Source organism: Perognathus longimembris, chromosome 1, assembly GCF_023159225.1.
Source record: "Perognathus longimembris pacificus isolate PPM17 chromosome 1, ASM2315922v1, whole genome shotgun sequence".
Lineage (NCBI taxonomy): Eukaryota > Metazoa > Chordata > Mammalia > Rodentia > Heteromyidae > Perognathus > Perognathus longimembris.
In genome coordinates this window covers 128,872,874-128,900,221 of record NC_063161.1, presented here as the reverse complement: position 1 = coordinate 128,900,221, position 27,348 = coordinate 128,872,874, and the positions used below count along the sequence as shown (strand labels likewise).

Below are 27,348 nucleotides of genomic sequence, written 5' to 3'. Positions count from 1 at the left end.
AGTGAGCATTCCTTCAAGCACTCTTGGGGTATAACTGCCTGTAAAACTTACTTTGTCTCTGGGGATATGGCCTAGTGGCCAGAGTGCTTGCCTCATATACATGAAGCCCTGGGTTCAATTCCCCAGCACCACATATACAGAAAATGGTCAGAAGTGGCGCTGTGGCTCAAGTGGCAGAGTGCTAGCCTTGAGCAAAAAGAAGCCAGGGACAGTGCTCAGGCCCTGAGTCCAAGCCCCAGGACTGGCCAAAAACAAAAACTTACTTCGTCAAGGCTTGACAATGTAAGTAAATTTTCCCAAATTGAAATTCATTTTTGTGGTTTTAGAGATCAAACCTAGGAAAATATGAAACTGTTTCTCAAGTGATCACTAAATGAATATTGTGATACCAGTTTTATACTGTACTTTAGTTCTAGCACTAACTAGAATTAGCAAACATCATATAAATTAAATGCTCAGTGGCTGGGAATGTGGCTTAGTGTAGAGTGCCTATCTAGCATGCATGAGGCCCTGAGTTCGAGTCCTCAGCATCACAAAACAAAAAGCTGGAAGTGGAGGTGTGGCTCAAGTGGTAGAGTACTAGCCTTGAGCCCAAAAAAAAAGCCAGGGACAGTGCTCAGGCCCGGAGTCCAAGCCCCAGGACTGGCAAAAAAAAAAAAAAAAAAAGTTAAGTCTACAACAATATTGTTCTTTTTTTTTTTTTTTTTTTTTTTGCCAGTCCTGGGGCTTGGACTCCGGGCCTGAGCACTGTCCCTGGCTTCTTTTCGCTCAAGGCTAGCCCTCTGCCACTTGAGCCACAGCACCTCTTCTGGCCATTTTCTGTATATGTGGTGCTGGGGAATCGAACCCAGGGCCTCATGTATATGAGGCAGGCACTCTTGCCACTAGGCCATATCCCCAGTCCCAACAATATTGTTCTTACTGTAGACACCCACTGTATTTTGAGGGTCTCCAGGCTTCTTACACTTTTGGCTAACTCCAAATTTATGTGATCGCCATAAGCTATTCAAGTTTAATAATTCTCTGCAAAGACTCATAGAACTCAGAACTAAGCTTAATATTTAATGATTCTTACAATTATGATTTTATTATCAAGGAGACAGAACAGATATAGATGTGTCTGAATATAGATCTTATGTGCTGTCTGTAGAATTAGGTTGTGCTACCACCTGCCACGTCAATGTGTTCATCACCCAGGAAGTTGTATTGAGGTTTTTATTGAGGTCTTATTATGTAGGCATAATTGATAATACATTCTTCAGTCCCAATCTCCATCTTCCCTAATACTCCCAGAGGCTGGACTAACTGAAAGTTTTAACCTTCTAATCACATGGTTGGGTCTTTCTGATAATCAATCTCTATTCTGAGCCACCTCAATAGCACAGATTTAGGTGTGATTCAGTATATTAATAACAAAGATAGGATAATCCCTGACAATATTCTAAGAATTTTAGAAGCTTTCAGCTGTGATCCTAGGATAAAGACATAGTTATTTATTTAGATGCTAGTCCTGGAGTATGAACTTATGGCCTGGGTATTGTCCTTGAGGGTTTTTTTTTGGTCTGTCATGGGGCTGGAACTCAGGGCCTGGGTGATGTCCCTGAGCTCTTTTGCTTAAAAAGCTACCGCTTTACTTCTAGTTTTCTGCTGGTTAATTGGAGATAAAAGCCTCACAGATTTTTCTGCCCAGGCTGGCTTTGAACCTTGATCATCAAATCTCATCCTTCTGAGTAGCTAGGATTACAGGCATGAGCCGTCAGCGCCTGGCTTTGTCCCTGGGCTTTTTTTTTGCCACTCCTGGGCCTTGAACTCAGGGCCTGAGCACTGTCCCTGGCTTCTTTTTGCTCAAGGCTAGCACACTAGCTTTTAAGCCACAGTGCCACTTCTGGCTTTTCCTATATATGTGGTGCTAGGGAATCGAACCCAGGGCTTCATGTATGCGAGGCAAGCACTCCATATTCTCAGGTCCCCCTGAGCTTTTTTGTTCTGGCTAGCACCATGCCACTTGAGCCACAGCTCTACTTTCAACGTGTGTGTGTGTGTGTGGTGTGTGTGTGTGTGTGTGTGTGTGTGTGTGAGAGAGAGAGAGAGAGAGAGAGATTAATTGGAAAAAAAGAGTCTCACAGACTTTTGTGCCTTTGTGGCTAGGATTACAGGAATGACCTACAGGTGTCCAGCTCCAAATTATTTGCTAACTGGGGTTTGAACTCAAAGCCTCACACTGACTTGGCAAGAGCTCTGGTGCTTGAGCTGTGCCTCCAGTCCTTTTTGCTTTTAGTTATTTTCTGGTGAGTTCTTATGTTTTTGCCCTAGACCATTCTCATATAGTGATCCTCCTACATATGGCCTTCTGCTTATTGAGCATCACAATCACTATCATGTCTGGCATTGAGTATTGCTAATTTTTTAGACTGGCCTCAAACTGTGATCCTCCCAATGCCTGGATTTCAGGTGTGAGCCATTGTGTACAGCCTAGTTTCTTTCTTTCTTTTCTTTTTTTTTTTTTTGGCCAGTTCTGGGGCCTGAACTCAGGGCCTGAGCACTGTCCCTGGCTTCTTTTTGATCAAGGCTAGCACTCTGCCACTTGAGCCACAGTGCCACTTCTGGCCATTTTCTATTTATGTGGTGCTGAGGAATCGAACCCATGGCTTCATGTATACGAGGCAAGTGCTTTTGCCACTAGGCCATATTCCCAGTCCCTAGATTGTTTCTTCATAGTTCACTTAAGTTGAATAATTTGCCAAGAAAAATTTTGGTGATTGGAGAAAGGTGTTTGGAGTTTACAGAGGAATGGAACTATTCCACCTTTAGTTTTCTTGTTTGTTTGTTAGCATTGTATCCTAAACAGAAGACAGATATGTGGAGATAAAAGTGAAGTGCTGAGAGTAGTGATATACTCTTAAAAACTCAGAATTTAGGAGGAGAAGGAAAGGAGGGGAGGAAGGAAGGAAGGAAGGAATTGAATAATTGGAGTTGCTTATAGTTCATTGTTCACCTGAAATTGCTAGTGAAGAGAAAAAGTGACATAAGAGTTGTGGTGAATCATTCATCTTTTTTCATTGTCCAGGTTGTTCTGGAATTGATAGAACTCCGTGAATTGGGTGCTGCCAGGTCACTTTTGAGACAGACTGACCCCATGATTATGTTAAAACAAACACAGCCAGAACGATATATTCATCTGGAGAACCTCTTGGCCAGGTCTTATTTTGATCCTCGTGAGGTATGTCTGTAATATTGAAAACCTTTTATCAACTGTGAAAATATGTGCTAATGTGCTCTTTTTTGGGGGTGGGTGGGTGGTATGGAGATTCGAACTTAGGACTTCATGCTTGCAAAGCAGGTTGTCTTATCATTTGAACCATGTCTCCAGCCCTTTTTGCTCTGGTTACTTTTGAGATAGACTCTCATTTTTGCGTGGGTCAGTCTGGACCTTGAAACTTCTATGTACTCTTCCCACCTTGTTGAGATTTCAGGCATGCATTACCAGACTCAGCTGCTTTGTTGAGCTGGAGTGTTGTGAACATTTTTGACCGGGCTGATGATTCTCTCCATATCAGGCTATTGTGAAGCTGGGATGACAGTTGTGTGTCACTGTACCAAGCTACTGATTGAGATAGGATCTTGCAGACTTTTTGCCCAACTGGCCTTGCCACGGTCCTCTGGATCTCTGCTTCCTGAGTAGCCAGGATTTGCAACTGAGCCATTGGAGTACTGGGCTTGCTCTTGTTTTGTGTGCCAGTCCTAGAGCTTGAACTCAGGGCCTGGATGCCATAGGGTTTCAGAGCTTTTGTGCTCAAGGCTAGTGCTTTACTACATGAGACATACCTCTACTTCTAGCTTTTTGGTGATTAATTGGGAGAGTGTCATGGACTTTCCTGCTTGGACTATATTCAAACTATAATCCTCAAGGTTCAGCCTCCTAAGTAGCTAGGATTACAGTTGTGAGCCACCAGCACCTAGCAAGGGATTTAAAAAAAAAATTGTTTCATTAGATTTTGTTGTGTTATTTATTTATTTTTGTTGTTGTTGTTGTTGTTGCCAGTCCTGGGGCTTGGACAAATGGCCTGAGCACTGTCCCTGGCTTCTTTTTGCTCAATGCTAGCACTCTACCTCTTAAGCCACAGAGCCATTTCCAGCTTTTTCTGTTTATGTGGTGCTGGGGAATCGAACTCAGGGCTTCGTGCATGCTAGGCAAGTGCTCTATTGATAAGCCACATTCCCAGCCCTTGATTTATTTTCTGAGAACAATACTTTTCTGTTTGTGTACGTTAGCTGAATTTTTCTTTTAACATAAATAATCTTTTCTGAGTATTTGAAAGTCTTTTTCCCAAACATCCTGCTCCCATTTTTAAAGATTGTGTGTTGGAGTGGTTTATCATTGTTGTTATGTTCAACATAAACATGTGAAAACATGCCTTTTTCTTTTGTCTATCTTCCCCATGGTTTTACCCTGATGTCACTGTAACTGACTTTGGTATATTATATATGTGGATATATAAATGTGTGTATTGGGACTAGGGAAGGGAACGGGAATATCAAAATGGAGAGACAAAGGCTAAAAGACAAACCAATGCAACAGCAATACTTACAAAACTATATGCTGTAAACCAACTGTACAACTCATGGGGGGAGGGCAATGGGGATGGGGACAGTCAGGGGATAAATGAGGGAGGAGGTAACAAATTGGTGTATAAATACCGCGCGCTAACCGATTGTGCCACTGGAGCTCCTGAGGTAACAAATTGGATAAGAAATGTATGCACTGCCTTATGTATGAAACTATAACCCCTCTGTACATCACTTTGACAATAAACAAACAAAAAAAAGATTGTGTGTTGGTTAGTAGAGAAGTGAAAAGTTAGAACCAGTAATAACAAGTAGATTGGCTGGCATTTGTTCTTTTTCAGCTCATACTTCTCATATGCAATGGGTAGATTGAGGTAGCCATTTTTTTTTTTTTGGCCAGTCCTGGGGCTTGGACTCAGGGCCTGAGCACTGTCCCTGGCTTCTTTTTGCTCAAGGCTAGCACTCTGCCACTTGAGCCACAGCGCCACTTCTGGCCGTTTTCTGTATACGTGGTGCTGGGGAATTGAACCTGGATCCTCATGTATAGGAGGCAAGCACTCTTGCCACTAGGCCATATCACCAGCCCCTGAGGTAGCCATTTTTGAAAACTAAATTGGTTTAATTAATTCTATTTAACTGGGTAGTTTCATCTTTTATTTTCTTTAATAATTAGTTGTTTAAACCCACTCCTGTCATCTTGTTACTCTTTGGGAATGATGCTACCTCCTCTCTTTCAGGCCTACCCAGATGGAAGTAGCAAAGAGAAAAGAAGAGCAGCTATTGCTCAAGCCTTAGCTGGGGAAGTCAGTGTGGTGCCTCCATCTCGTCTCATGGCATTGCTGGGACAGGTAATTAAATGGCTATAGAAACTGAAATTACCCTGAACTTTTGTTACTGTTCTGTATTTAAGCTATATGTCTGAGCACATAGACATCCTTTAAATTGGAGCCTATCTATGATAGCAGTGGCTTGCCACACTACTTTTCCTCTTTCTAGGGAAAGGCACTGTAGGTTAGTGGCTAAGAACATAAACTCTAGCATCAGTTAGAATTAGGGTGGCCATAAAATTTATTACCCTGTGTGGGATACCATGGAGAGTACTACTGACCACAATGTCAAGATACCAGGTACAAATGCAACTGTCATGGGGAAACTGCAGAAATGTTCACTCTAGGTAGAGTCTAGACTCTCTTACCAGCGATGTGGTCTTGGCAAGTGACTTAACTGTTTGATACCATTTATTCATGGTGTTGCAGTAAAGATTAAATGGGTAATGCTCATAAAGTACTTCATATGTTGCCTGGTACTTTGTAAACAGTAAAAGATAGCTGCTGGTGATGAATTTTTTTGGTAGTATTTTTAGCATTGTTGTTGGCATAAAGCTACCTGGAGTAATAGATGTTTTATAAGTAGCAAAGGGTACAGTGATTAACAGGAATGTAAATATTCTTTGGTTTAAATCTGCATTTAGGAAACAAACCCAAAAGCTATTTGTTGCAGATTTATAATCATTTTTTTTAATTTTAATTTTTTTGTTGTACTGGAGATAGGACTTCACACATGTTAGACTAATGCTCTGCTATGGAGCTACAATCCCCAATCTCAGGTTTGTGGTTCTGACATTTAGTTTTTTGTGTTTTTTTTTTTGGCCAGTCCTGGGCTTGGACTCAGGGCCTGAGCACTGTCCCTGGCTTCTTTTTGCTCAAGGCTAGCACTCTGCCACTTGAGCCACAGCGACACTTCTGGCCATTTTCTGTATATGTGGTGCTGGGGAGTCAAACCCAGGACTTCATGTATACGAGGCAAGCACTTTTGCCACTAGGCCATATCCCCAGCCCCACTGGTTCTGACATTTACAATTAATCCTTCCTTCCTTCCTTCCTTCCTTCCTTCCTTCCTTCCTTCCAGTCTAGGACCTTGTGTATACTAGGCCATGGCCCCAGCTCATAACTTGCTTTTTTCATTGGTACATGAAAATAATTGCATATATGTATATAAAATTTTATATTTGTATAAAATACTCTGCATGAGGTTACCATGTGATTTTTTTTTTTCATTTTAAAAAAGCAGCTTTAGTCCAGCACTGATAACTCTCACCTGTAATCCTAGCTACTCAAGAAGTTGAAATCTGAAGATCACGGTTCAAAGCCAACCTGGGCAGGAAAGTCCATGAGATTCTTATCTCCAATGGTAGAGCACTAGCCTTGAGTTGATGAGCTCAGGGACAGTGCCCAGGTCCAGGGTTCAAGCCCCATGACTGACAAAAATAAAAATAAATAAATAAAAGGGCTACACCTAAAAGGAAAATAGGAGTATTGTAGATTTGTTGACTCAAAGAGTCTCTTTTGACTCTCTGATCAGCACTTAGTTTTGAACAAGATATTATGTTGTGCTTGGATAACCAAAGGTAATTAGTGTGTAGAAGACTGAATATCCTCTGGGCCTCATCCTTTCAGGCTTGGTTTTATCTGAGTAATCATGACTAGGGTTTAAATTACTTTAGTAGATTGCTATACTTTTTTTCTTTATAGGCACTGAAGTGGCAACAGCACCAAGGGTTGCTTCCTCCTGGTATGACCATAGATTTGTTTCGAGGTAAAGCAGCTGTCAAAGATGTGGAAGAAGAAAAGTTTCCTACACAGCTGAGTAGGCATATTAAGGTAGTATCCTCAGACACTCAGCCATCGGTAGTCATTTGTGTACTCAAATGGGTTCAGCCACAGCCTGTGGCAGGGCGTGAGTGTAGAACTCCTTCTCTTGAGTCTGATAACACTGAAGGTTGTTGCTAGTGTCCACTCAGGGTTCTGCTGTGGCCTGTTCATGGCATATGTTAAATATATGTCCAAGTAGATAAAAATGTGATACTTGGGCTGGACACTGGTGACTTGCACTTGTAATCTTAGCTACTCAGGAGGCTGAGATCTGGGGATCACAGTTCAAAGCCAGCCCCAGGCAGGAAAGTGCCTGTGAGACTCTTATCTCTAATTAACCACTCAAAAACTGGAAATGGAGCTGTGGCTCAAGGTGATAGAGCACTATCCTTGAGCAAAAGAGCTCAGGGACAGTGCCCAGGTCATGAGCTCAAGCCCCACAACTGACCAAAAAAAGAAAGGTGATACTTGGATCATCTACCATTACATTTCCTCCCATTACATTTCCTCCCAATAATCCAACATTTGGAAGATTGGTTAACTCTGGTTAAGCCTAGGACTAACGGAACTTTCTAGGTAGAAGCATTTGTGGTTTTGCCTCCTGCATACCATGGATTGTAAAATAGGCTTTATGTGATAGATATCATCTATGACTAATTTTTTTTTTGTGTGGTGTTGGGGATCAAGCTAAAGGCCTCACACCTAAGTTAGTGCTGTAGTGCTGTACAACTGAACTGTACCACAACTCTTGTATTTTTATTTTAGTCTGAGGTTTGTGTGGGACAAAGTACAAATCAAGTAATTGCTACAGTTCACAAACTATGCTGTGTTCTTCTAATCTTTGACTTTAGTTTAACATTTTGAATTTGTCTTTTCTTAATTATATGTTCTAATTTGAATGTGATAGTATTTTTGAGCAATACCTTTATTTGTCCTGGTGGAAGCATTCAGATAAGTAAAGTAGAAGTCCATTATAATTATGCCACTAGACTAGTATTTTATTATTATTATTATTGCCAGTCCTGGGGCTTGAACTCAGGGCCTGAGCACTGTCCTTGGCTTCTTTTTTTTTTTTTTTTCTTATTTATTGTCAAAGTGATGTACAGAGAGGTTACAGTTTCATATGTTAGGCCTTGGGTACATTTCTTGTACTGTTTGTTACCTCCTCCCTCATTCCCCCCTCCTGTCTTCTTTTTTACTCAAGGCTAGTACTCTACCACTTGAGCCACAGCGTCACTTCTGGTTTTCTGTTTATGTGGTGCTAAGGAATTGAACCCAGGGCTTCGTTCATGTTAGGCAAGCACTCTACCACTAATCCACATTCCCAGCCCCAACTAACATTTTTTTTTTTTTTTTTGCCAGTCCTGGGGCTTGGACTCAGGGCCTGAGCACTGTCCCTGGCTTTTCTTTGCTCAAGGCTAGCACTCTGCCACTTGGGCCACAGCGCCACTTGTGGCCATTTTCTGTATATGTGGTGCTGAGGAATCGAACCCAGGGCTTCATGTATGGGAGGCGAGCACTCTTGCCACTAGGCCATATTCCCAGCCCCCCAACTAACATTTTTTTTACCATAAACATTTTCCATTTTTGTCATTGAAAAGGAAATGTACATCAGACCTTTCTGTTTTCCCTTTTTGTCTAAAGTCCTATGTTACTGGGACTATCTAATGCTTAGCATGCATCAAGTTTAAATTAGGCCTCTTAGAAAGCTTATTTACAAAGTCTAGGAAAACCCATTCATATTACGTATTGGCTATGTTGAGTGTCAAAATCACACTAGTTGCTGATTATAGAAAATTTCATGAGTCAATAAATTCCATGTTTTTCCCCTTTTCAATAAATAATCTCGTAGTCAAAAATCTGTCTTAATATGAACTTCTAGACAAAATTTGTCAGAAAAAATAGATTTCCTGATGTCAAGGTATAAAAATACCTCATTGTGTGGGTCAGCTCTGACTTTTTACAGGACAAGGTTTCTTAAAAGGCTAATATGGGAATTATTTTAAGGCTGTTAGATAAAAATTCATGTTGCATTGTTTGTTTTAAAACAGTTTGGTCAGAAATCACACGTGGAGTGTGCTAGATTTTCTCCAGATGGTCAATATCTGGTCACTGGGTCTGTTGATGGATTTATTGAAGTATGGAACTTTACTACTGGAAAAATCAGGAAGGTAAAGTATTATGTTTTAACTTTTCTAATAGAAGAATTACTGACTTTGAATTAATTATATATGTCTTATTTCTCAGATTATTTGAGGCAGTGTCTTTATGTAATGAGCATGTATGTTATAATTTAAAAACTAACTTCTTGCAGCTTAAGCTGTTCAGCTGGTTCCTCTCTCAGCTGTTCCATCACTGTATCCTCATCTTATACTCTTTGTAACTGACTTATACCCAGGTTCTGTAGCAAAATGTCTTGTGAGTTGTTAAACTGCCATGGCTCCTTGTCCCTGGGTTCCCAGAGAAAATGTCTCAAGATGGCAACTCCTTTGCTTTCTGGAATATGGGGGCGGGGGGTGCATAAAATAGTTCTCCTCACTCTCATAGCAGATTAGTCACTGCCTCCCAGGACCCTGTGCTGGGAATAAGGCTTTGAGGTTTTGTGCTTTTCCTGCAACTAAACTTGGCGATCTCTTGGTAGGACTATCTGATATTGCTTGGTGTTGCTGTCTTTGGTTTCTCAGCTCCCAATCAGTACACCCAAAATCTGGTTCCAAACTCCCTGCTGCTTTTCTGTTCCTGTGATTGCTTCTCTGTCATTTCCTGGTCTTTTCCACCTTGTGGTTTCCTATTCAGAATCTAGTCACTTTGTATCACCAGATTCTTCTCATTCATTGAGTGTAAATGGTATATGCAAGCTGTGTGCTAGTGGCTTATGCCTGTAATCCTAACTACTCAGGAGGCTGAGATCTGAAGATCAGGGTTCAAAGCCAGCCTTGGTAGGAAAGTCTGGAGCTGTGGCTTAACTGGTAGAGCACTAACTTTGAGCAAAAAGAAAGCCCAAGGAGAGTGCCCAGGCCTTGAGTTCAAGCCTCAGGACTGGCAAAAAGTAAAATAAATAAATAAATAAAAAATTAGAGATGCTTCCATTGTGTCATTGTGCCCCAGAATCCTTCTTGACCTTTTTATTTTGGTGGTACTGGTATAACTCAGGACCTTGCACTTTCTTGGCTTGCTTGCTCACTTGCTCTACCCCTTGAGCCATGACTTTTTGTTGATTAGTTTGGAGGTAGAGTCTAATGGACTATTCTGCCTATGCTGGCCTCCAACTTAGCCTCCCCAGTAACTAGGATTAGTGAGCCACTGGCACTGGACTATTTATTTAACTTTTAGCCACTTAGTTAAAATTCAATATTTGTTGGGCACTGTTGTCTCCCACCTGTAATCCTAGCTACTTAAGAGGCTGAGATCTGAGGATCAGAGACTCTTACCTCCAAATGACCAGCAAAAAGCCAGAAGTGGAGGTGTGACTCAAGTGGTGGAACAACAGATGTGAGCCAAAAAAGCTGAATGAGTTCAAGCCTCAGTGTCACACACACACACACACACACACACACACACACACACACACACACACACACACAAAACTAAACTAAAAGATGTGAAATAGAAACGAGGAATTTTACCTAGAAAAGATCTAGTGTATTATGTTTGTTTTCTTTAAAAAAAAAGTAGGATTTAACTGTTTCTGAGGCTGACCCTTGAATTCAAAAGTTCCTCTTAAACATGCCTAGATTATCTTGTTTTTAAAATACTAGTTTTAATTATGTAAAATTATTTATTCCCAGTTCATTATAAACATGTATATGACACTGCTACTTGCTTTGTAGTTCTACTAGTTACATCCCATTATCCCACTTTTAGGGCAGTTTCTAGAGTAATTCATGTGCTGACTGGGGCCTTAGTTTTTGTGTTATTTTTGATAACCGCTAACCATTGTTTCTTTTAGGATCTTAAATACCAGGCACAGGATAACTTCATGATGATGGATGATGCTGTCCTCTGCATGTGTTTTAGCAGAGATACAGAAATGTTAGCAACTGGGGCCCAAGATGGAAAAATCAAGGTATGGATTAGTGACATGAACTTGTATATACAGACATTTTGAGAAGTATGTACACATGCTCTTCAGTATAGTAATAGGTAATTATTTAATAAACTTTATGCTGATCACTTTACTTTTTCTTGTGTAGTTCCAATAATTGCCTTGAGTGCTCCAATAACGTTAGGTCATGTAGCTGATAAATGGTAGATCTGGGACTGCAATCCAAAATTTTTTCATGCATGGTTCTGTTCTAGATCAGTGTATATGGTGTATTGTACTTTGGTTTTTTCTTTCGTTGTTGTTTTATGGTACTAGAGCTTACACTTGCCATTTGGGTCCTTTACTACTTGATCCATGTCCCTAGATAGACCTTATAAATATTTTCTCTCCCTCCTTCCTTTCTCTGTCAATACTGAGCCTTGAATTCAGGGCCTCACACTTTTACTTTGCTTTTTCACTCAAGCTGGTACTCTACCGCTTGAGTCATACTTCCATTTCCTGATTTTTGAGGGTTGTTTTTTTTTTTGATGAGCAAGTCCTGGGACTTGAACTTAGAGCCAGGTGCCATCCCTAAGTTTGTCTGCTTAAGGCTAGTGCTTTCCCACTTTAGCCACAGCTTCATTTCTGGATTTTTGGTTGGCAATAAGAGTCTTAGGGCCTTTTCTGCCTGGGTTGGCTTTGAACCATTGCCCTCAGATCTCAGCCTTCTGAGTAGCTAGGATTATAGACATGAGCCACCAGCACCTGACTCTAATTTTTTTTTCTTTCTTTCTGCTGGTCCTAGGGCTTGAACTCAGGCCCTGTCCCTGAGCCTCCTGGTGCTCAAGACTAGTGCTCTACTAGATGAGCCAGAGTGCCACTTCCACCTTTTTTTGAGTAGTTCATTGGAGATAAGAGTCTCACGGCCTTTCCTGCCTGGGCTGGCTTTGAACTGTGATCCTCCTGAGTAGCTTAGGATTACAGGTGTGAGCCACCAGTGCTTGGCTTTTAATTTTTTTTTAAGGAAATGGTTTATAGCTATAGTTGTATTTAATTAATTGTTCATACTGTTCCGTAGGCTAGATAAGATATAGTAATGGTCTCTGCTAAGTGACCATTTTAGATTTAAAAAATTTTATAAGTGCAGTGCTGGGAATGTGGCTTAGTGGTAGAGTACTTGCCTAGCATGCATGAAGCCCTGGGTTTGATTCCTTAGTACCACATAAACAGAAAAGGCTGGCAGTGGTGCTGTGTGGCTCAAGTGGTAGGGTGCTAGCCTTGAGCAAAAGAAGCTCAGGGACAGTGCTCAGGCCTTGAGTTCAAGCGCCAGGACTGGCAAAAAAAAAAAAAAAAAGTGTAGCTAGGCACCCTGTTGAGCCCAGGGCTTTCTGTAAACATCCTTACCACTGAATTTGTTCCCTAGTCCTGAATATTTGGATAATTTGTAAGAAAGAGTTTTATGTTTCAATGGGATCAACTATCATTGTTCTACGTGACCCAGACATATCATATTCAGCTATTAGCATACGTCGTTTTTTTTTGTTGTTGTTGTTGTTTTGCCAGTCCTGGGGCTTGAACTCAGGACCTAAACACTGTCCCTGGCTTCTTTTTGCTCAAGGCTAGCACTCTACCACTTGAGCCACAGCACCACTTCTGGCCATTTTCTATATACGTGGTGCTGAGGAATCGAACCCAGGACTTCATGTATACGAGGCAAGCACTCTTGCCACTAGGCTATATTCCCAGCCCTAGCATACGTTTTTAATACTGTTTTGGTACATTAGTGAGCATTGCATCTTAATTGCTCTGTGGACTATAGTAGAACACTATTTACAAGTTTTGTTGTTTTGTTTTTAATAAAGGTGTGGAAGATTCAGAGTGGACAGTGTTTAAGGAGGTTTGAAAGGGCACACAGTAAAGGTGTCACCTGTCTAAGCTTTTCCAAGGATAGCAGTCAGATCCTTAGTGCCTCTTTTGACCAGACCATCAGGTAAGTAATAATTCCAAAATTCTCCTCACTTGGGTTTGATAAAATGAGGCCCCAGAAGGAGAAAATACTAGTGATTATTTCTTCATCAGGATGGAGTGATAGGAAGAGTCAGATCCTCATTTCCCCCAAGTATAGTTGACACAGTACTGTCATTTTGTCCACTTGAGTCTGAAAGGGAATATTGCAGTGTTTCATGATTGAGTGTGGGCTGTGGACCCATTCATAATCACCTTAGAGAGCCTGCTACACATAGATTCCTGGGATCCAGGTGAGGCCCAGTGATTCTGAATCTTTAATTGCTAGATTTTTAGAGTCCCGTCCTTGGGATAAGCCACCTGTGGTAATATTGACACTTTCTTCTGGATTCTTTTTTTTTTTTTAATGGAAGATTTTTTATTTTCACCCTTTTTTTCCCCATGTTTATTCTGTGTGAGGTTCAATGAGCCTTTCTTCTTTTTTTTTTTTTTTTTTGGCCAGTCCTAGGCCGTGAACTCAGGGCATGAGCACTGTCCCTGGCTTCTTTTTTTTTTTTTGCTCAAGGCTAGCACTCTGCCACTTGAGCCACAGCACCACTTCTGACCATTTTCTGTATATGTGGTGCTGAGGAATCGAACCCAGGGCCTCATGTATACGAGGCAAGGACTCTTGCTACTAGGCCATATTCCCAGCCCCTCTTCTAGATTCTTTATGAGCAACTTAGTTTTATTTTGCTGTTTGGCATAATAAAGATGAGTACTACATACATAATAGCATTATCCTTTAATATTATAGCACAAAATTCTGATTCATCTGATACTCATTCAACATTTAGCTCCAACCATAACATGTAAAATATTTTTTTCCCTTTGCTTTTATTTGTGATAGAATTCATGGTTTAAAATCTGGGAAAACCCTGAAGGAATTTCGTGGTCACTCCTCCTTTGTTAATGAAGCAACATTTACACAAGATGGACATTATATTATCAGTGCATCCTCTGATGGCACTGTAAAGGTTAAGTATTAGATACTGGTTTCTTTTGGGATGTCTGCTTTACTTTTGTTCTTTGAGGAGGCTATATTCATGATAATATTGATGATTGTGGTTGAGTTATTGTCTTACCAGATAATTTAGCCTTAATTGGGCTAAGTCTAAGTGACAGTCATAGTCTGTGAGTAATTTTTTTTTTTTTTTTGCCGGTCATGGGGCTTGAACTCAGGGCCTGAGCACTGTCCCTGGCTTCTTTTTTGCTCAAGGCTAGCACTGTCACTTGAGCCACAGCACCATTTCTGGCTCTTTGTATATGTGTGGTGCTGAGGAATTGAACCCAGGGCTTTGTTTATACAAGGCAGGCACTCAACTACTAGGCCATATTCTCAGCCCCTCTGTGGGTAATTCTTATTGGACTAAGGACCACAAATCTCAAACCTCTGCAGTCCAAACAAGCTTTATTTTGTATAGAAAAAGAGGAAGGCTGTAGAAACCTAAATTTCAGTTTTTTCCCATTCAGATATACACAGTGGTTAAATCTCTCTTATAAATATAGCCACCTCTTGCAAGCAAATTCACAAGACTTAATGGACAAATAAAATATACTTTTTTACATAATGGACATTAGTACTACATATGTAATATGTCACACAACCTTACCCCCATGGTCCTCAAATTTAGGGTCTGCCCTAGCATTTACAGAGGAATGGAAGAGGTTTCAACTGAAATAATGGTTCTTTACTATCTTAAAAGATTTAGTTATTTAAAGAAAGGGCCTCATTTTCTTGAAAAGGTATGAGAAATTGAAGCAGAAATTGTTAGAGAAATCTTTGAAATACTTCTTTCAACCTGCTTCTATTTAAATTGCTTTATATTAGCCAAGTGCTTTGTGATAGAGGATCTAGAAATTTTTTTTTTTTTTGGCCAGTCCTGGGCCTTGGACTCAGGGCCTGAGCACTGTCCCTGGCTTCTTCCCGCTCAAGGCTAGCACTCTGCCACGTGAGCCACAGCGCCGCTTCTGGCCGTTTTTTCTGTATATGTGGTGCTGGGGAATCGAACCTAGGGCCTCGTGTATCCAAGGCAGGCACTCTTGCCACTAGGCTATATCCCCAGCCCAGGATCTAGAAATTTTAAAATAAGCACTTAGAAGTCAGACCACCACCTGAAGTTGTTCTTCATTAGGCATTTAAGTAGGAGTACACGTACTCTTCCATGAAATGGGTGGGGAAACACATAAAGCGCTTTATTTATTTATTTATTTATTTATTTTTGCCAGTCCTGGGCCTTGAACTCAGGGCCTGAGCACTGTCCCTGGCTTCCTTTTGCTCAAGGCTAGCACTCTGCCACTTGAGCCACAGTGCCGCTTCTGGCCATTTTCTATATATGTGGTGCTGGGGGAATCGAACCCAGGGCTTCATGTATATGAGGCAAGCACCCTTGCCATTAGGCCATATTCCCAGCCCCTGTTGGTTGTTCTTTTTTTTTTTGGCCAGTCTTGGGCCTTGGACTCAGGGCCTGAGCACCCTCTCTGGCTTCTTCCCGCTCAAGGCTAGCACTCTGCCACCTGAGCCACAGCGCCCCTTCTGGCTGTTTTCCATATATGTGGTGCTGGGGAATCGAACCGAGAGCTTCATGTGTAGGAGGCAAGCGCTCTTGCCACTAGGCCATATTCCCAGCCCTGTTGGTTGTTCTTTTTTTTTTTTTTTTTTTTGGTTTTTAACGTTGTTGGTTGTTCTTAATACAGATTGTAACTAGAATTATTGTGGAACTAAAAAATAATTGTCCATACCTATTGTCTCATCCCAGACCTACCAAGTCAGAACTTTCAGGGTAGAATCTTACGCTCAGGCTCCATTTGGTTTTGATTACCAAACAAGTGTAAATTTGCTTTTTTTTTTTTTTTTCCTTCCCCCACCCCTTTTTTTTTTTTTTTTTGGTGACCCCCCTGGCCGTGGAGCTTGATCATTAGGCCTGGGTGCTGTCTCTTGAGCACCAGCTCAAGGCTGGTGTTCTACCACTTTGAGCCATAGTGCCATTTCCCCTTTTCTGATGGTTAATTGGAGATCAGAATCTCACAAACTTTACAGCCTGGGCTGGCTTTGAACCACAGTCCTTAGATCTCAGCTTCCTGAGTAGCTAGGATTGCAGGTATGAGCCACCTGTGCCCGGCTTCCAATTTATTTCTATTTATTTATTTTTTCCAGTTCTGGGACTTGAACTCAGGGCCTAGGCACTATTCCTGAGCTTGTTTTTTGTTTTTTTCCCCCTAATGCTAGTGTTCTACCACTTGAACCACAGCACCACTTCTGACTTTTTCTGTGATTAATTGGAGATAAGAGTCTCACAGACTTTGCTGGCTTCAAACTATGATCCTTGGATCTCAGCTTCCTGAGTAGCTAGGATTACACGTGTGAGCCACCAGTGCCTGGCCCGGTTTTAATTTAATTAAAAAAATTTTTTTTGCCTGTCCCTATCCATGAGCTTCTTTTGCTCAAGGCTAGTTAGTGCTCTAACACTTGAGCCACAGAACCATTTCTTGCTCTCTCTGTTTATGTGGTACTGAAGAATCGAACCCAGGGCTTCATGCATGCTAGGCAAGTACTCTACCACTAAGCCACATTCCCAGCCTCCAATTTAATTTTCTTCTTTTTCTTTTTCTTGCTAGTCCTGGGGCTTGAACTCAGGGCCTGAGCATTGTCCCTGGCTTTTTTTTGCTCAAGGCTAGCACTCTACCTCTTGAGCCACAGCACCACTTCATGTGGTGCTAAGGAATCGAACCCAGGGCTTCATGTATGGAGGCAAGCACTCTACCACTAGGCTATATTCCCAGCCCCCAATTTAAATTTTTTTTAAGGTAGATTACTATGTAATCCAAGCTGTCCCTGAACTCACTGTCCTCCTGCCTCAGCTTCTCAGGTGCTGGGTTCAACAAACATAATGCTTGGCATCTGGTTGTTCATAACACAGTGTTAACATATCACTAATATCAAAGATGGGCAACATGTTAAGGTATAAGAAAATAATCAGATTTTTAAAAATGTTTTGTATTTTTATGTTTATGTTGATTAACAAATAGATGAGTCCTTACTGTGCACATGAAAATGCTGGGTATTTGATCTTAAAGCTAAATAAGATTTTTTAAAAATTAATTTTGCTCTTTTTAGTTATCTATTTTCTAACTCTTGAAACTAGAAATTCTTAAACTTTTATGTGGTAGATCTGGAATATGAAGACAACAGAATGTTCAAATACGTTTAAGTCCTTGGGCAGCACTGCGGGGACAGACATTACTGTCAACAGTGTGATCCTCCTTCCTAAAAACCCAGAGCACTTCGTGGTATGCAACAGATCAAATACTGTAGTCATCATGAACATGCAAGGGCAGGTGAGTGCTCAGAAAATGCTTTTGTGCTGGACTTGATTCGCTATAGGGTCCACCACTTTATAAACTGTGTAAGCTATATTTATTTTTCAGACACTTAAATTGTAGCTTTACAAAACATCTATTTTGTATTTCAGAAGTTGCCTCTTTTCTTCAGGGTGTTTGTGTACTATGATCTTTCTTTTTCATCCTATGGGTAAATGAGGCTTTGATCTGTCTTTAAACTTCCTTTAGAGACACTCTGAATATTTTAAGCTGGCAGCAATCTGTGTGATAAGGAGAAACATGTGGTGCATGAATCTGGGGCAGTTTATAACTAGCCCAAGTACTAAAGTGGAAATCTAAAAGGAAAAAGGCAACTGTGTCCCCATGTTGTGAAAGTTTCCAAGGAATTTTACTTTTTGGGCCATGAGGAAGCTCTGGGACATTAGGAGTGTCAGGGTTCGAGTCTCAAGTCCTAAGCATGTATGTTGTGATGTTATTAATATAACATTGGCCTTGGCATTTGAGGATCCTGCTGAGCATGGAGAAGACCCATAGGCTGGTGTATGCTATTCACTTTTCATCCTTTGATTCCTATAATTGAGGAAGTAGTAGTAAGAATTCGTGGCTGAGATGGCTGGTCTACAGTATCATTGAACCACTGCACAGTAGCCACAGCTGCCCAGTGCATCAACTGAACATACTTATAGTTTTCTACCTGACCTCTAAAAATTTATTTATTATAAGTTTTTGCTATATATCCCAAGTCAGCTTCAAACTCTATAACCTCCTGCTTTGGCCTCCATGGGATTACAAAGATACGTTCCCATTGCCCAGCTTTTAAAAAAAATTGTTGGGCTGGGAACATAGCCTCGTGGCAAGAGTGCTTGCCTCATATACATGAAGCCCTGGGTTCGATTCCTTAGCACCTCATATATAGAAAAGGCCAGGAGTAGCGCTGCGACTCAAGTGGTAGAGTGGTAACCTTGAGCAAAAAGAAGCCAGAGACAGTGCTCAGGCCGAGTCCAAGCCCCAGCCAGAGCTGGCCAAAAAAAAAGGTTGAAAAAAACACTTCAGAGTTCAAATAGACACTGGAAAAAAATAGAGATACTATGTACGCTTCTCCCATCTTCTTGGTGTTATATTTTACAAAACCATAGTATGTACAATGATCAAAAGTAGGAAATAAATATGCTCATTACCTGACTTACATAATTGTAATCCTTCTGTATATCACCTCTGTAATAACAGCAAAGTGAATTAAAAACTAGGAAGTAAAATTAATGCGATATTCATAAATCAATTATAGGCCTTATTTGAATTTAACCAATTTTTACAGGCATTTATGGTGCTACTGGGGTTTGAGCTCAGGGAGAGCCTTGCACTTGCTAGGCGGGTGCTCTGACACTTGATCCCATACCCACAGCACCCTCTACTTTTTGGAAGCCAAACTAGTTTTGTGATGTTTCATCACATGTATACATTGATTTGGCTCTATGGCAGTGAGATTATAGGACTGTTTTATTACTCTCATTGATGCATGCTGTACCTATACTTTCATAATCAAGCCCTCCCTATAGTCTTAATTCCTAGTTGCCACTCATCTGTTTTCCATTATTGTGATTTCATTATTAAAAAATAGTTTGGTGGGGCTGGGAATGGCTTAGCTATAGAGTGTGCTTGCCTAGCATTCATGAAGCCCTGGGTTGATTCCTCAGCACTACATAAAAAGAAAAAGCTGGAAGTGGTGCTGTGGCTCAAGTGGTAGAGTGTTAGCATTGAGCAAAAAGGAAGCCAGGGACATTGCTCAGGCCCTGAGTTCAAGTTCCAGGACTGGCCAAAAAAAAAAAAAAAAAAAGCAACTTTGGTTGTTTTTTGACAGGGTACTGGTGGTTAATGTCTGTAATCTTAGTTACTTAGTAGGCTAAGATCTGAGGATTGAGACTCAAAGCCAGCCCAAGTAGGAAAGTTCCTGAGACTCTTATCTTCAGTTATTGCCAAAAAGCCAGAAATGGAGCTGTGGCTCAAGTGGTGGAGTGCCAGCCTTGAGGGGGAAAAAAACTGGTATATTACCAAGTCCCTGAGTACAAAGGTATATATACATATAGCTCTAACCGGTAAATTCAGTTTCCTTCATTCTTTTTTTTTTTTTTTTTACCAGTCCTGGGCCTTGGACTCAGGGCCTGAGTGCTGTCCCTGGCTTCTTTTTGCTCAAGGCTAGCACTCTGCCACTTGAGCCACAGTGCCGCTTCTGGCCGTTTTCTCTATATGTGGTACTGGGGAATCGAACCCAGGGCTTCATGTATACGAGGCAAACACTATTGCCACTAGGCCATATTCCCAGCCCGTTTCCTTCATTCTTAGCATCCCCTGTCAGAGTAGTACATTTGTTCAAACCTACGTTGGCACATCTCTTTCACCCAAATGCCATAATTTACATTCAGGGTTCATTCTTACTTACCATTTTATATTTTATGAGTTTGGAAAAATGTGTAATAATATGTGTCCACTGTTACTGTATCATAGACTAGTTCACACTGTCCAAAAGCTTCTTGGTTCTCTGCCTAGTTATCCTTCACTTCCTCTCTGACTTTTGGCACTCACTCATCTTTTTATGATCTTAATATTTTTGTTCTTTTCAGAAAGGCATATAGTAAGAGATGTTCATGTAGCCTTTTCACAGATTGGGTTCTATCACTTAATAATGAAGTTTTTTCATGGCTTAATATCTCATTTCTTTTTTGTTTATTTTATTGTTGGTCATGGGGCTTGAACCCCAGTGCCTAGGTGCTGTTCGTGATCTCTTTTCCTCTAGGTATAGCACTCTACCAGTTTGAGCTACAGTCCCACTTCTGGTTTTCTGGTGGCTAATTGGAGATGAAAGTCTCACAGACTTTCCTCTTTGGCTGGTTTTAAACCGTGATCCTCAGATCTCAGCCTCCTGAGTAGCATTACAGGCTAGAGTTACCAGTGCCCAGCTTACCTCATTTCTTTTGGTGCTGAATAATCCTTTGTTTGGGTGTGCTACAGTGTTGGTTCCAAGTTTGGGCAGTTAATAATAAAGCAGATGTGAGAAATCATACGTAGATTTTTGTGTGAACATAAATTTTCAATGCTGTGGGAAAATACTGAGTAGTGTATATGGTGAGGTGAGTCAATTTTTTTTTGTTTGTTTGTTTTTAGGGCATGAGCTTCTTCTTTTTTTTTTTTTTTGCCAGTCTTGGGGCTTGAACTTAGGGCCTGAGCACTGTCCCTGGCTTCTTTTTTTTTTTTTTGGCCAGTCCTGGGCCTTGGACTCAGGGCCTGAGCACTGTCCCTGGCTTCTTTTTTTTGCTCAAGGCTAGCACTCTGCCACTTGAGCCACAGCGCCACTTCTGGCCATTTTCTGTATACGTGGTGTTGGGGAATCGAACCTAGGGCTTCATGTATGGGAGGCAAGCACTCTTGCCACTAGGCCATATCCCCAGCCCCCCTGGCTTCTTTTTGTTCAACCCTAGCACTCTACTATTTGAGCCACAGTGCCACTTCTGACTTTTTCTATATATATGGGTGCTGAGAAATGAACCCAGGGCTTCATGTATGCAAATCAAGCCCTCTACCTCTATGCCATAATCCCAGCCCCCACTGGCTTCTTTTTTCAAGGCTTGCTTGCATTCTACTACCACTTGAGCCACAGCGCCATTTCACTTCCATCTTTTTCTGTTATACGGTGCTGAGGAATCGAACCCGGGCTTCATGCATGTAAGGCAAGCACTGTATATCTGAGCCATATTCCCAGCCTATGTCATTTTGTAAGAAACTAAAGACTGTTTTTGAAAGTGTCTATATGATTTTATATCCCACCAGCAATGAGTTCTTATTGTTCCTAATCCTTGCCTTTAATGAATGCTATTGTTTTGGATTTGGGCCATTGTAATAGCTGTATAGTGCTATCTTGTTTTAATTGGATTTCCCTAAAGTCGTGAAAAGATGCAGAACATCTTTTCATGTGTTTATTTGTCATATGTATCTCTTGGTGAGGTATCAGTCATCTTTGGCATATTTTTCAGTTGAGGTTTAAGAATTCTTTGTAAGCCCAGTGCTCTTGGCTCATGCCTGTATTCTAAACTACTCAGGAAGCTGATTATGGTTTTAATCCAGCACAGGGCAGAAGAATCTGAGAGATATTATCTTTCCAATTAATTACCAAAAAAATAAAAATGGAGCTGTGGCTCAAGTGCTAGTCTTGAGCAAAACAGCTCAGGGTCAGCGCCGAGAATTCTTTCGAGTAATAATCCTTTATTAGATATATTTTTCCCAGTTTGTGGCTTTTTTTTTCTCTCAAATTTTTATTATCAAACTGATGTACAGAGAGGTTACAGTTTCATACGTTGGGCATTGGATACATTTCTTGTACTGTTTGTTACCTTGTCCCTCATGCCCCCCTCCCTCCCCCCCTTTCCCTCCCCCCAAGTTTGTGGCTTTTTATTCTTGTCTTTTTATTCTCTTTGATAGTAGTAACTCTCACAGAGTAAGGAATTCATATTTTTTATTTATTTTTGGAGTACTAGAGTTTGAACTCAGGGACTTACCAGTGCTAGGAAGACACGCTACCACTGAAGCCATGTCCCCAGCTTAAATATTTTATTTTAATGAAGTTCTTGTTTGCCAGTTCTTTCCTTTATGGATTCTTTTTGATGTTATATCTAGAAAATTACCAGTAAACCCAAGATCACCCAGATTTGATCATCAAGGTTGTCTAGATCATCTTATAGTGCTGAGTTTTGAATTTAGGTCTGTGGTCTATTTTGAGTTAAATTTGATGAAAAGTATTAGGTCTGTGTCTAGATTCATACTGGTTTATTTGCCTTTTTTGTTTGTTTGTTTGTCATTATCTCAGTATCTGAGTTACAGCTTTTTAAGTCCTGAAGTCAGGTAGTGTTAGTCCTTCAACTCTGCTTTTCCCCCTTTGATAATGAATTTGCTATTCTATAGGTCTTTTGCCTTTCAATATAAACTTTAAAATCAGTTTGTTCGTATCCTAGAACTTTTCTGAGATTACACTCAATCTATTGATCCAAATTGGATGTCTTGATCATATCAAATCTTCCTATCCCTCAACATGGAATATCTACTTAATTTTGTGATATCTTTTATCAGATTTTTGTAGTTTTCCTAATACAAGTTTTATGTATGTTTTGTTAGATTTAAACCTAAGTATTTCACTTTTATTTTAGTGCTAATATAAATGACATTGTGTTTTTAATTTCAAATAAATTTCAGTCCCTAGCCCTGGCAACAGCTGATATGTTTTTCGTTATAATCTTGTGATTTTGAGAATAGTATATAAGTGGACTCATTCTATACGTAACCTTTTAGCCCTTTTTTTGTTGTTTTGAGACAAAATCTCACTATATAGCTCCAGCTGCCTTAAATTAAGTCACTTTGCCTCAGCCTTCCAAGGGCTGGGACTATAGGCGTGCACCATTATGATCCTTTTAACTTTTTGAAATTGGTTTCCTCTCAGCTTGGCTAATGATGTTATAAATAAAGTATTACAGATCATTCTATCCTGCATGAGAAGAGCATTGCATTTATTAGAAGGGAAATTGAGAAATTCTAAGTCCAGAAAGCATTGAGAACTGATGGTATGCCAGGCATTGTGGTTCATACCTGCAATCCCAGCACTTGGAACAAGGGAGTTGGATTGAAGTTGGAAACCCGCTTGGTCTACATTGGGAAATCCTATGTAGGATGGGGGGGTGGGAGGGAGAAAAAAAGAGGGAGGGATGGTAGGGGAGAAAATGAATCTACACTGGTTTGTGGTAATGAGTTTGAGAGCAAAATTGGTGACTCAGATGTATAAATTTGAAAGTTTTTATCTGCCACTTACTTTACTAGCTTACCTGTTGATTATTTCTGTTGACTATTTCCCTTTAGCACATGAAAAATCCGATAGTAAACACAATGAAAAATAACAATGTAAAAATGTCAGTTTTTTAAATGTAGTTTCTAAAATGGCAGACCTCAGTAGAAGTAACTTAGCACTTTCTGTTCATTCTCTAGCACTTCTAAAAGGGGGAAAAAGGCTTAAAATGCTGCTTGTGGCCAAGCTTTTAAACACACGTTTTGTTTTGTTTTTACTTGGTGTATGATGTGGTCTAGATTGTCAGAAGCTTCAGCTCTGGTAAAAGAGAAGGTGGTGACTTTGTTTGCTGTGCTCTCTCTCCTCGTGGTGAATGGATCTATTGTGTGGGGGAAGACTTTGTGCTCTACTGCTTTAGCACAGTTACTGGCAAGCTGGAAAGAACTTTGACAGTAAGTATTACTAAGGTCGTCTGAGGAAATTATGGTAATGCACGGGTATGGATTCATGGCAGGCTTGTTTCCCTGAGCCTCTCATAGTGTTCCATGCCAGAGGAAACTGGCCCCGAACCATTGCCTGGCCTCTGTCTGTAGGCTTCTGGCACTGAAGTGGGTTGCACATTGGAAAACTGTGTGTGTGTGTGTGTGTGTGTGTGTGTATTATATATGTATAATATATATAACATATATGTATAATACATATATATGTATAATATATATATGTAATGCCTTAATACTTGGTGTTTTCTGAAGTACATACTTTTTTACTGTTACCATTATGAGCTTAAGTATGAAAATATATGTAACGGAAGTATTTTACCATCCAAGTGGTAGGGGACAATAAGTAATTATATGAAATTGTCTCCTTTATCAGGAAAAAATCATCCTTTAGTGACCCCCCTCAGCTTCAGGTAGACAGGGGATGTGTGTACAGAAAACACAGAAGGGAATAGAACCTATCTAGCCAGCTAGATTAGCCAGATGTTCCTCCTAGGGTTGACAGATAACATATACTTTTCTCCCTATCATTTGGAAGGCATATTACTTATACATTGTCTCCATTGTCCTAGCTAATTAGGTGTTGTTGTTTTTTTAAAACATATTCGGCTCTCACATTAAAGTCAGACAAGGAATAAACGCCAGCTGTGTGAAAGTCTCCAAATGTCAGGAGCTTAACACAAAGGTTTTTTGTTGTTGTTATCAGTACTAGGGTTTGGACTCGGGGCCTTACGTTTGCCAACAGGCTCTCTACCACAAGTTTTATTTTTGTGTTAGAGTATATGAGTTGGATTTGCTCTTTTTAGTTGTGTCATTTAGAATATGTGCATTTTTAATATATCTTCCATTCAGCTCTGGGAACCTCTTTAGAGTGATTTATTAAGACTTACACACTGTGCTTTACCCATTCCAGGTTCACGAGAAGGATGTGATTGGTATTGCACATCATCCGCATCAGAATTTGATTGCTACCTACAGTGAAGATGGACTCCTAAAACTCTGGAAACCCTAATTCAGCTTTTAAAAACCTAGCTTGAAGCATGTACTTAAATGAAAACATACTTAAGTGTTTTTGTTTTTTCAGGTCAGCTTTCTTAAAAAAAAAATACCCCATTTAGCCAAGAATAATTACATTCTTAAAAATAGTTACCCTTTTGAAAATATATTTTTAAGATTTAGTTTTTCTGCCTATAACTGTGGCAGACACATCAATCTTCTGCCTGCAGATTTGAAATACTGATATTTCTAGAAAAAAGATGGACTTCTTTGATTATCTGAAATCCTGATTAAAATGTATTTCCCATCATAAAATTTGTAAATAACCCCACAGTAGCTGTTTTTTTAAGATGTTAATAAACTACCCATTTCTGGATGCTTTGTAAATAAATATTCATCTGGTCGATATATTTACTGAATATGGGTGAGAGAATTCATAATCCTTAAGTCTCAAGTCCATCAAGAAGCTATTCCTGGGTTCACATTGATGGCAGTTGGATAGACTGACATAAAAACTATCATGAGGGTTGGGAATGTGGCTTAGTGGTAGAGTGTTTGCCTAGCATGCATGAAGCCTTAGAGTGCTAACCTTCAGCAAAAGCAGCTTAGGGATAACCTGATTTCATGGCACTGCCCTTTTTGCTCATTCTGAGCTGTGCTTTCTCATATGTTTAGGCCAACTTTAGGGAATATAGTCCCCATCTTCTGGTTGGAAATAGTTGCAGGATCAGTTCAGACAGCTTTGGCATCAGTCTCGTATGTGAAAGGAGGGTTGGTTTGGCATTGAAAATGTGCTGCTGTTCTAGATAAGCACTTTACCTCAGCCCAATATGCTGTTCGGAAGAAAAATTAGACAAGGACCTGAGATTTAAGTTTTTTGTAATGATCAATATTATCTAAAAATGTTTCAGAGATAACAAAGCTCTTACTTTGCACATGGATTTCTCTTTCATCTTTAAAGATGTACGGCTGGGGACATAGCTCAAGTTGTAGAGTGCCTGCAAGTGGGAGGCCCTGAATTCAATCCCCACTACTGCAAAAAGGGGTGTGGCGGGGAGAATCAACTGAAGATGTATAGGACTCCTAAAGATCTTATTTCTAGGCTTTTAATGCCTCCCCTTTAAAAAGGGATAGCATTCCTAATTTTTTTGTGACTTGAATACAGCCCCAACCTATGCTTGGCATATAATGTTCAATATTGGGTAGATTGATTTTGTGCAGCACTAAGAAATCCTTTTCTAGTCATCTTCTGTAACATTTTCCTTTTTCTGCAAGCCCTTGCCTTTTGTCTTAATGTGGTTTGTGACCGTTGTGATGTCTTAAAAGTAGTCATGGGAATTGAACGTAGCCACTAGATGTAAAATGCAGTTTAGCATTCCAGTTTTTAATTTTTTTTAAATGGTGGTAATGGCATTCACTTCACTTGGCATTTTGGTGATCCTACTACTTGAGGCATGCCTTGAAGTAAAAGTTTTAAGTTGGGAAGAGGAAAGTTTGTCAGCTCCCCTTCCCCAGTTCTGAGGACCGTTTAGCATCCCCAGCCTTATGCCCGAATTCTTTGAAGGCAGGTAACACCTGGGAGGTTGGAGCACCACCTAGGCTGCATAACAAGACCCTTTTGAAACCAGTGAACAAAGCAAAAACAAGCTGGGAATGAAGGACTTTAGCAAGAAGGAATCTTTCCAGGATCTGCTGCATGACCTAGTGGAGCAAGGTAAAAATGTGCTGCACAAATTAGCATAGAGGTCAGGCAGGGACCTGAATTGGTTGTTTTCTTTCTAGTGAGATAATGCATTGGTCCTAGCTGCAAAATTGAAAACCTTTTTGGTCAGTCCTGGGGCTTGAACTCAGGGCCTCAGCACTGTCCCTGGCTTTTTGCTCAAAGCTAGCACTCTACCTCTTGAGCCACAGCGCCACTTCTGGCCGTTTTCTGTATGTGTGGTGCTGAGGAATGGAGCCCAGGGCTTCTTGTATATGAGGCAAGCATTCTACCACTAGGCCATATTCCCAGCCCATTGAAAGCCCATTTTTTTGTTACCCAGGCAGTATTTGTTAATCTCTCAACTTCATTTTGTACAGACTTGAAGACTTGTTTTTGTTAATAGGAACCTTTCGCCTAGGTTTTTTTTTTTTTTTTTTAACACGTGACATAGCTGGGAATTAAACTTGGGCTCAGTTTGAACCATACCTCCATTTCAAGCATCTTTCTGGTAAATTTGGAGGAGTCACGTTTGCTTGTCTGGGCTAGAAAGAGATCCCTAGATGTGAGCTCCCAGAGCAGCCATGAGTCACTGGTGTCTGGCTTTGCCTGGCTTTTCTTAAACCCTGGATGGCAATCCCCTCCAGGGCTGAAGGCTGAAACCCCAGACCTGCTTCAGCAGCCTGTGAATGCACAAGTCACCTGCTTCATGTTTGCTCATTGCGCTTGGGTCCAGGACAAGGAAGGTG

At 40.5% G+C, this 27,348-nt stretch overlaps 1 protein-coding gene and 1 non-coding gene across 2 annotated transcripts in view; both read left to right on the top strand.

The window, feature by feature from the left end:
• Positions 1–25,306, top strand: part of Smu1 (SMU1 DNA replication regulator and spliceosomal factor) — a 31,056-nt gene extending 5,750 nt beyond the window's left edge. Inside the window, exons 3-12 of the mRNA XM_048362184.1 lie at positions 3,068–3,220; positions 5,304–5,414; positions 7,098–7,226; positions 9,269–9,388; positions 11,167–11,283; positions 13,104–13,231; positions 14,096–14,222; positions 17,416–17,583; positions 23,707–23,859; positions 24,818–25,306. Of these exons, the coding sequence (XP_048218141.1) occupies positions 3,068–3,220; positions 5,304–5,414; positions 7,098–7,226; positions 9,269–9,388; positions 11,167–11,283; positions 13,104–13,231; positions 14,096–14,222; positions 17,416–17,583; positions 23,707–23,859; positions 24,818–24,916 (1,305 nt within the window). The 3' untranslated portion in view covers positions 24,917–25,306. The remainder of the gene's footprint in view (positions 1–3,067; positions 3,221–5,303; positions 5,415–7,097; positions 7,227–9,268; positions 9,389–11,166; positions 11,284–13,103; positions 13,232–14,095; positions 14,223–17,415; positions 17,584–23,706; positions 23,860–24,817) is intronic.
• Positions 23,899–24,030, top strand: LOC125341535. Its single transcript, XR_007209003.1, has one exon. It is a non-coding gene; the product is annotated as a small nucleolar RNA SNORA42/SNORA80 family (small nucleolar RNA).
• Positions 25,307–27,348: the final 2,042 nt, after the last annotated feature.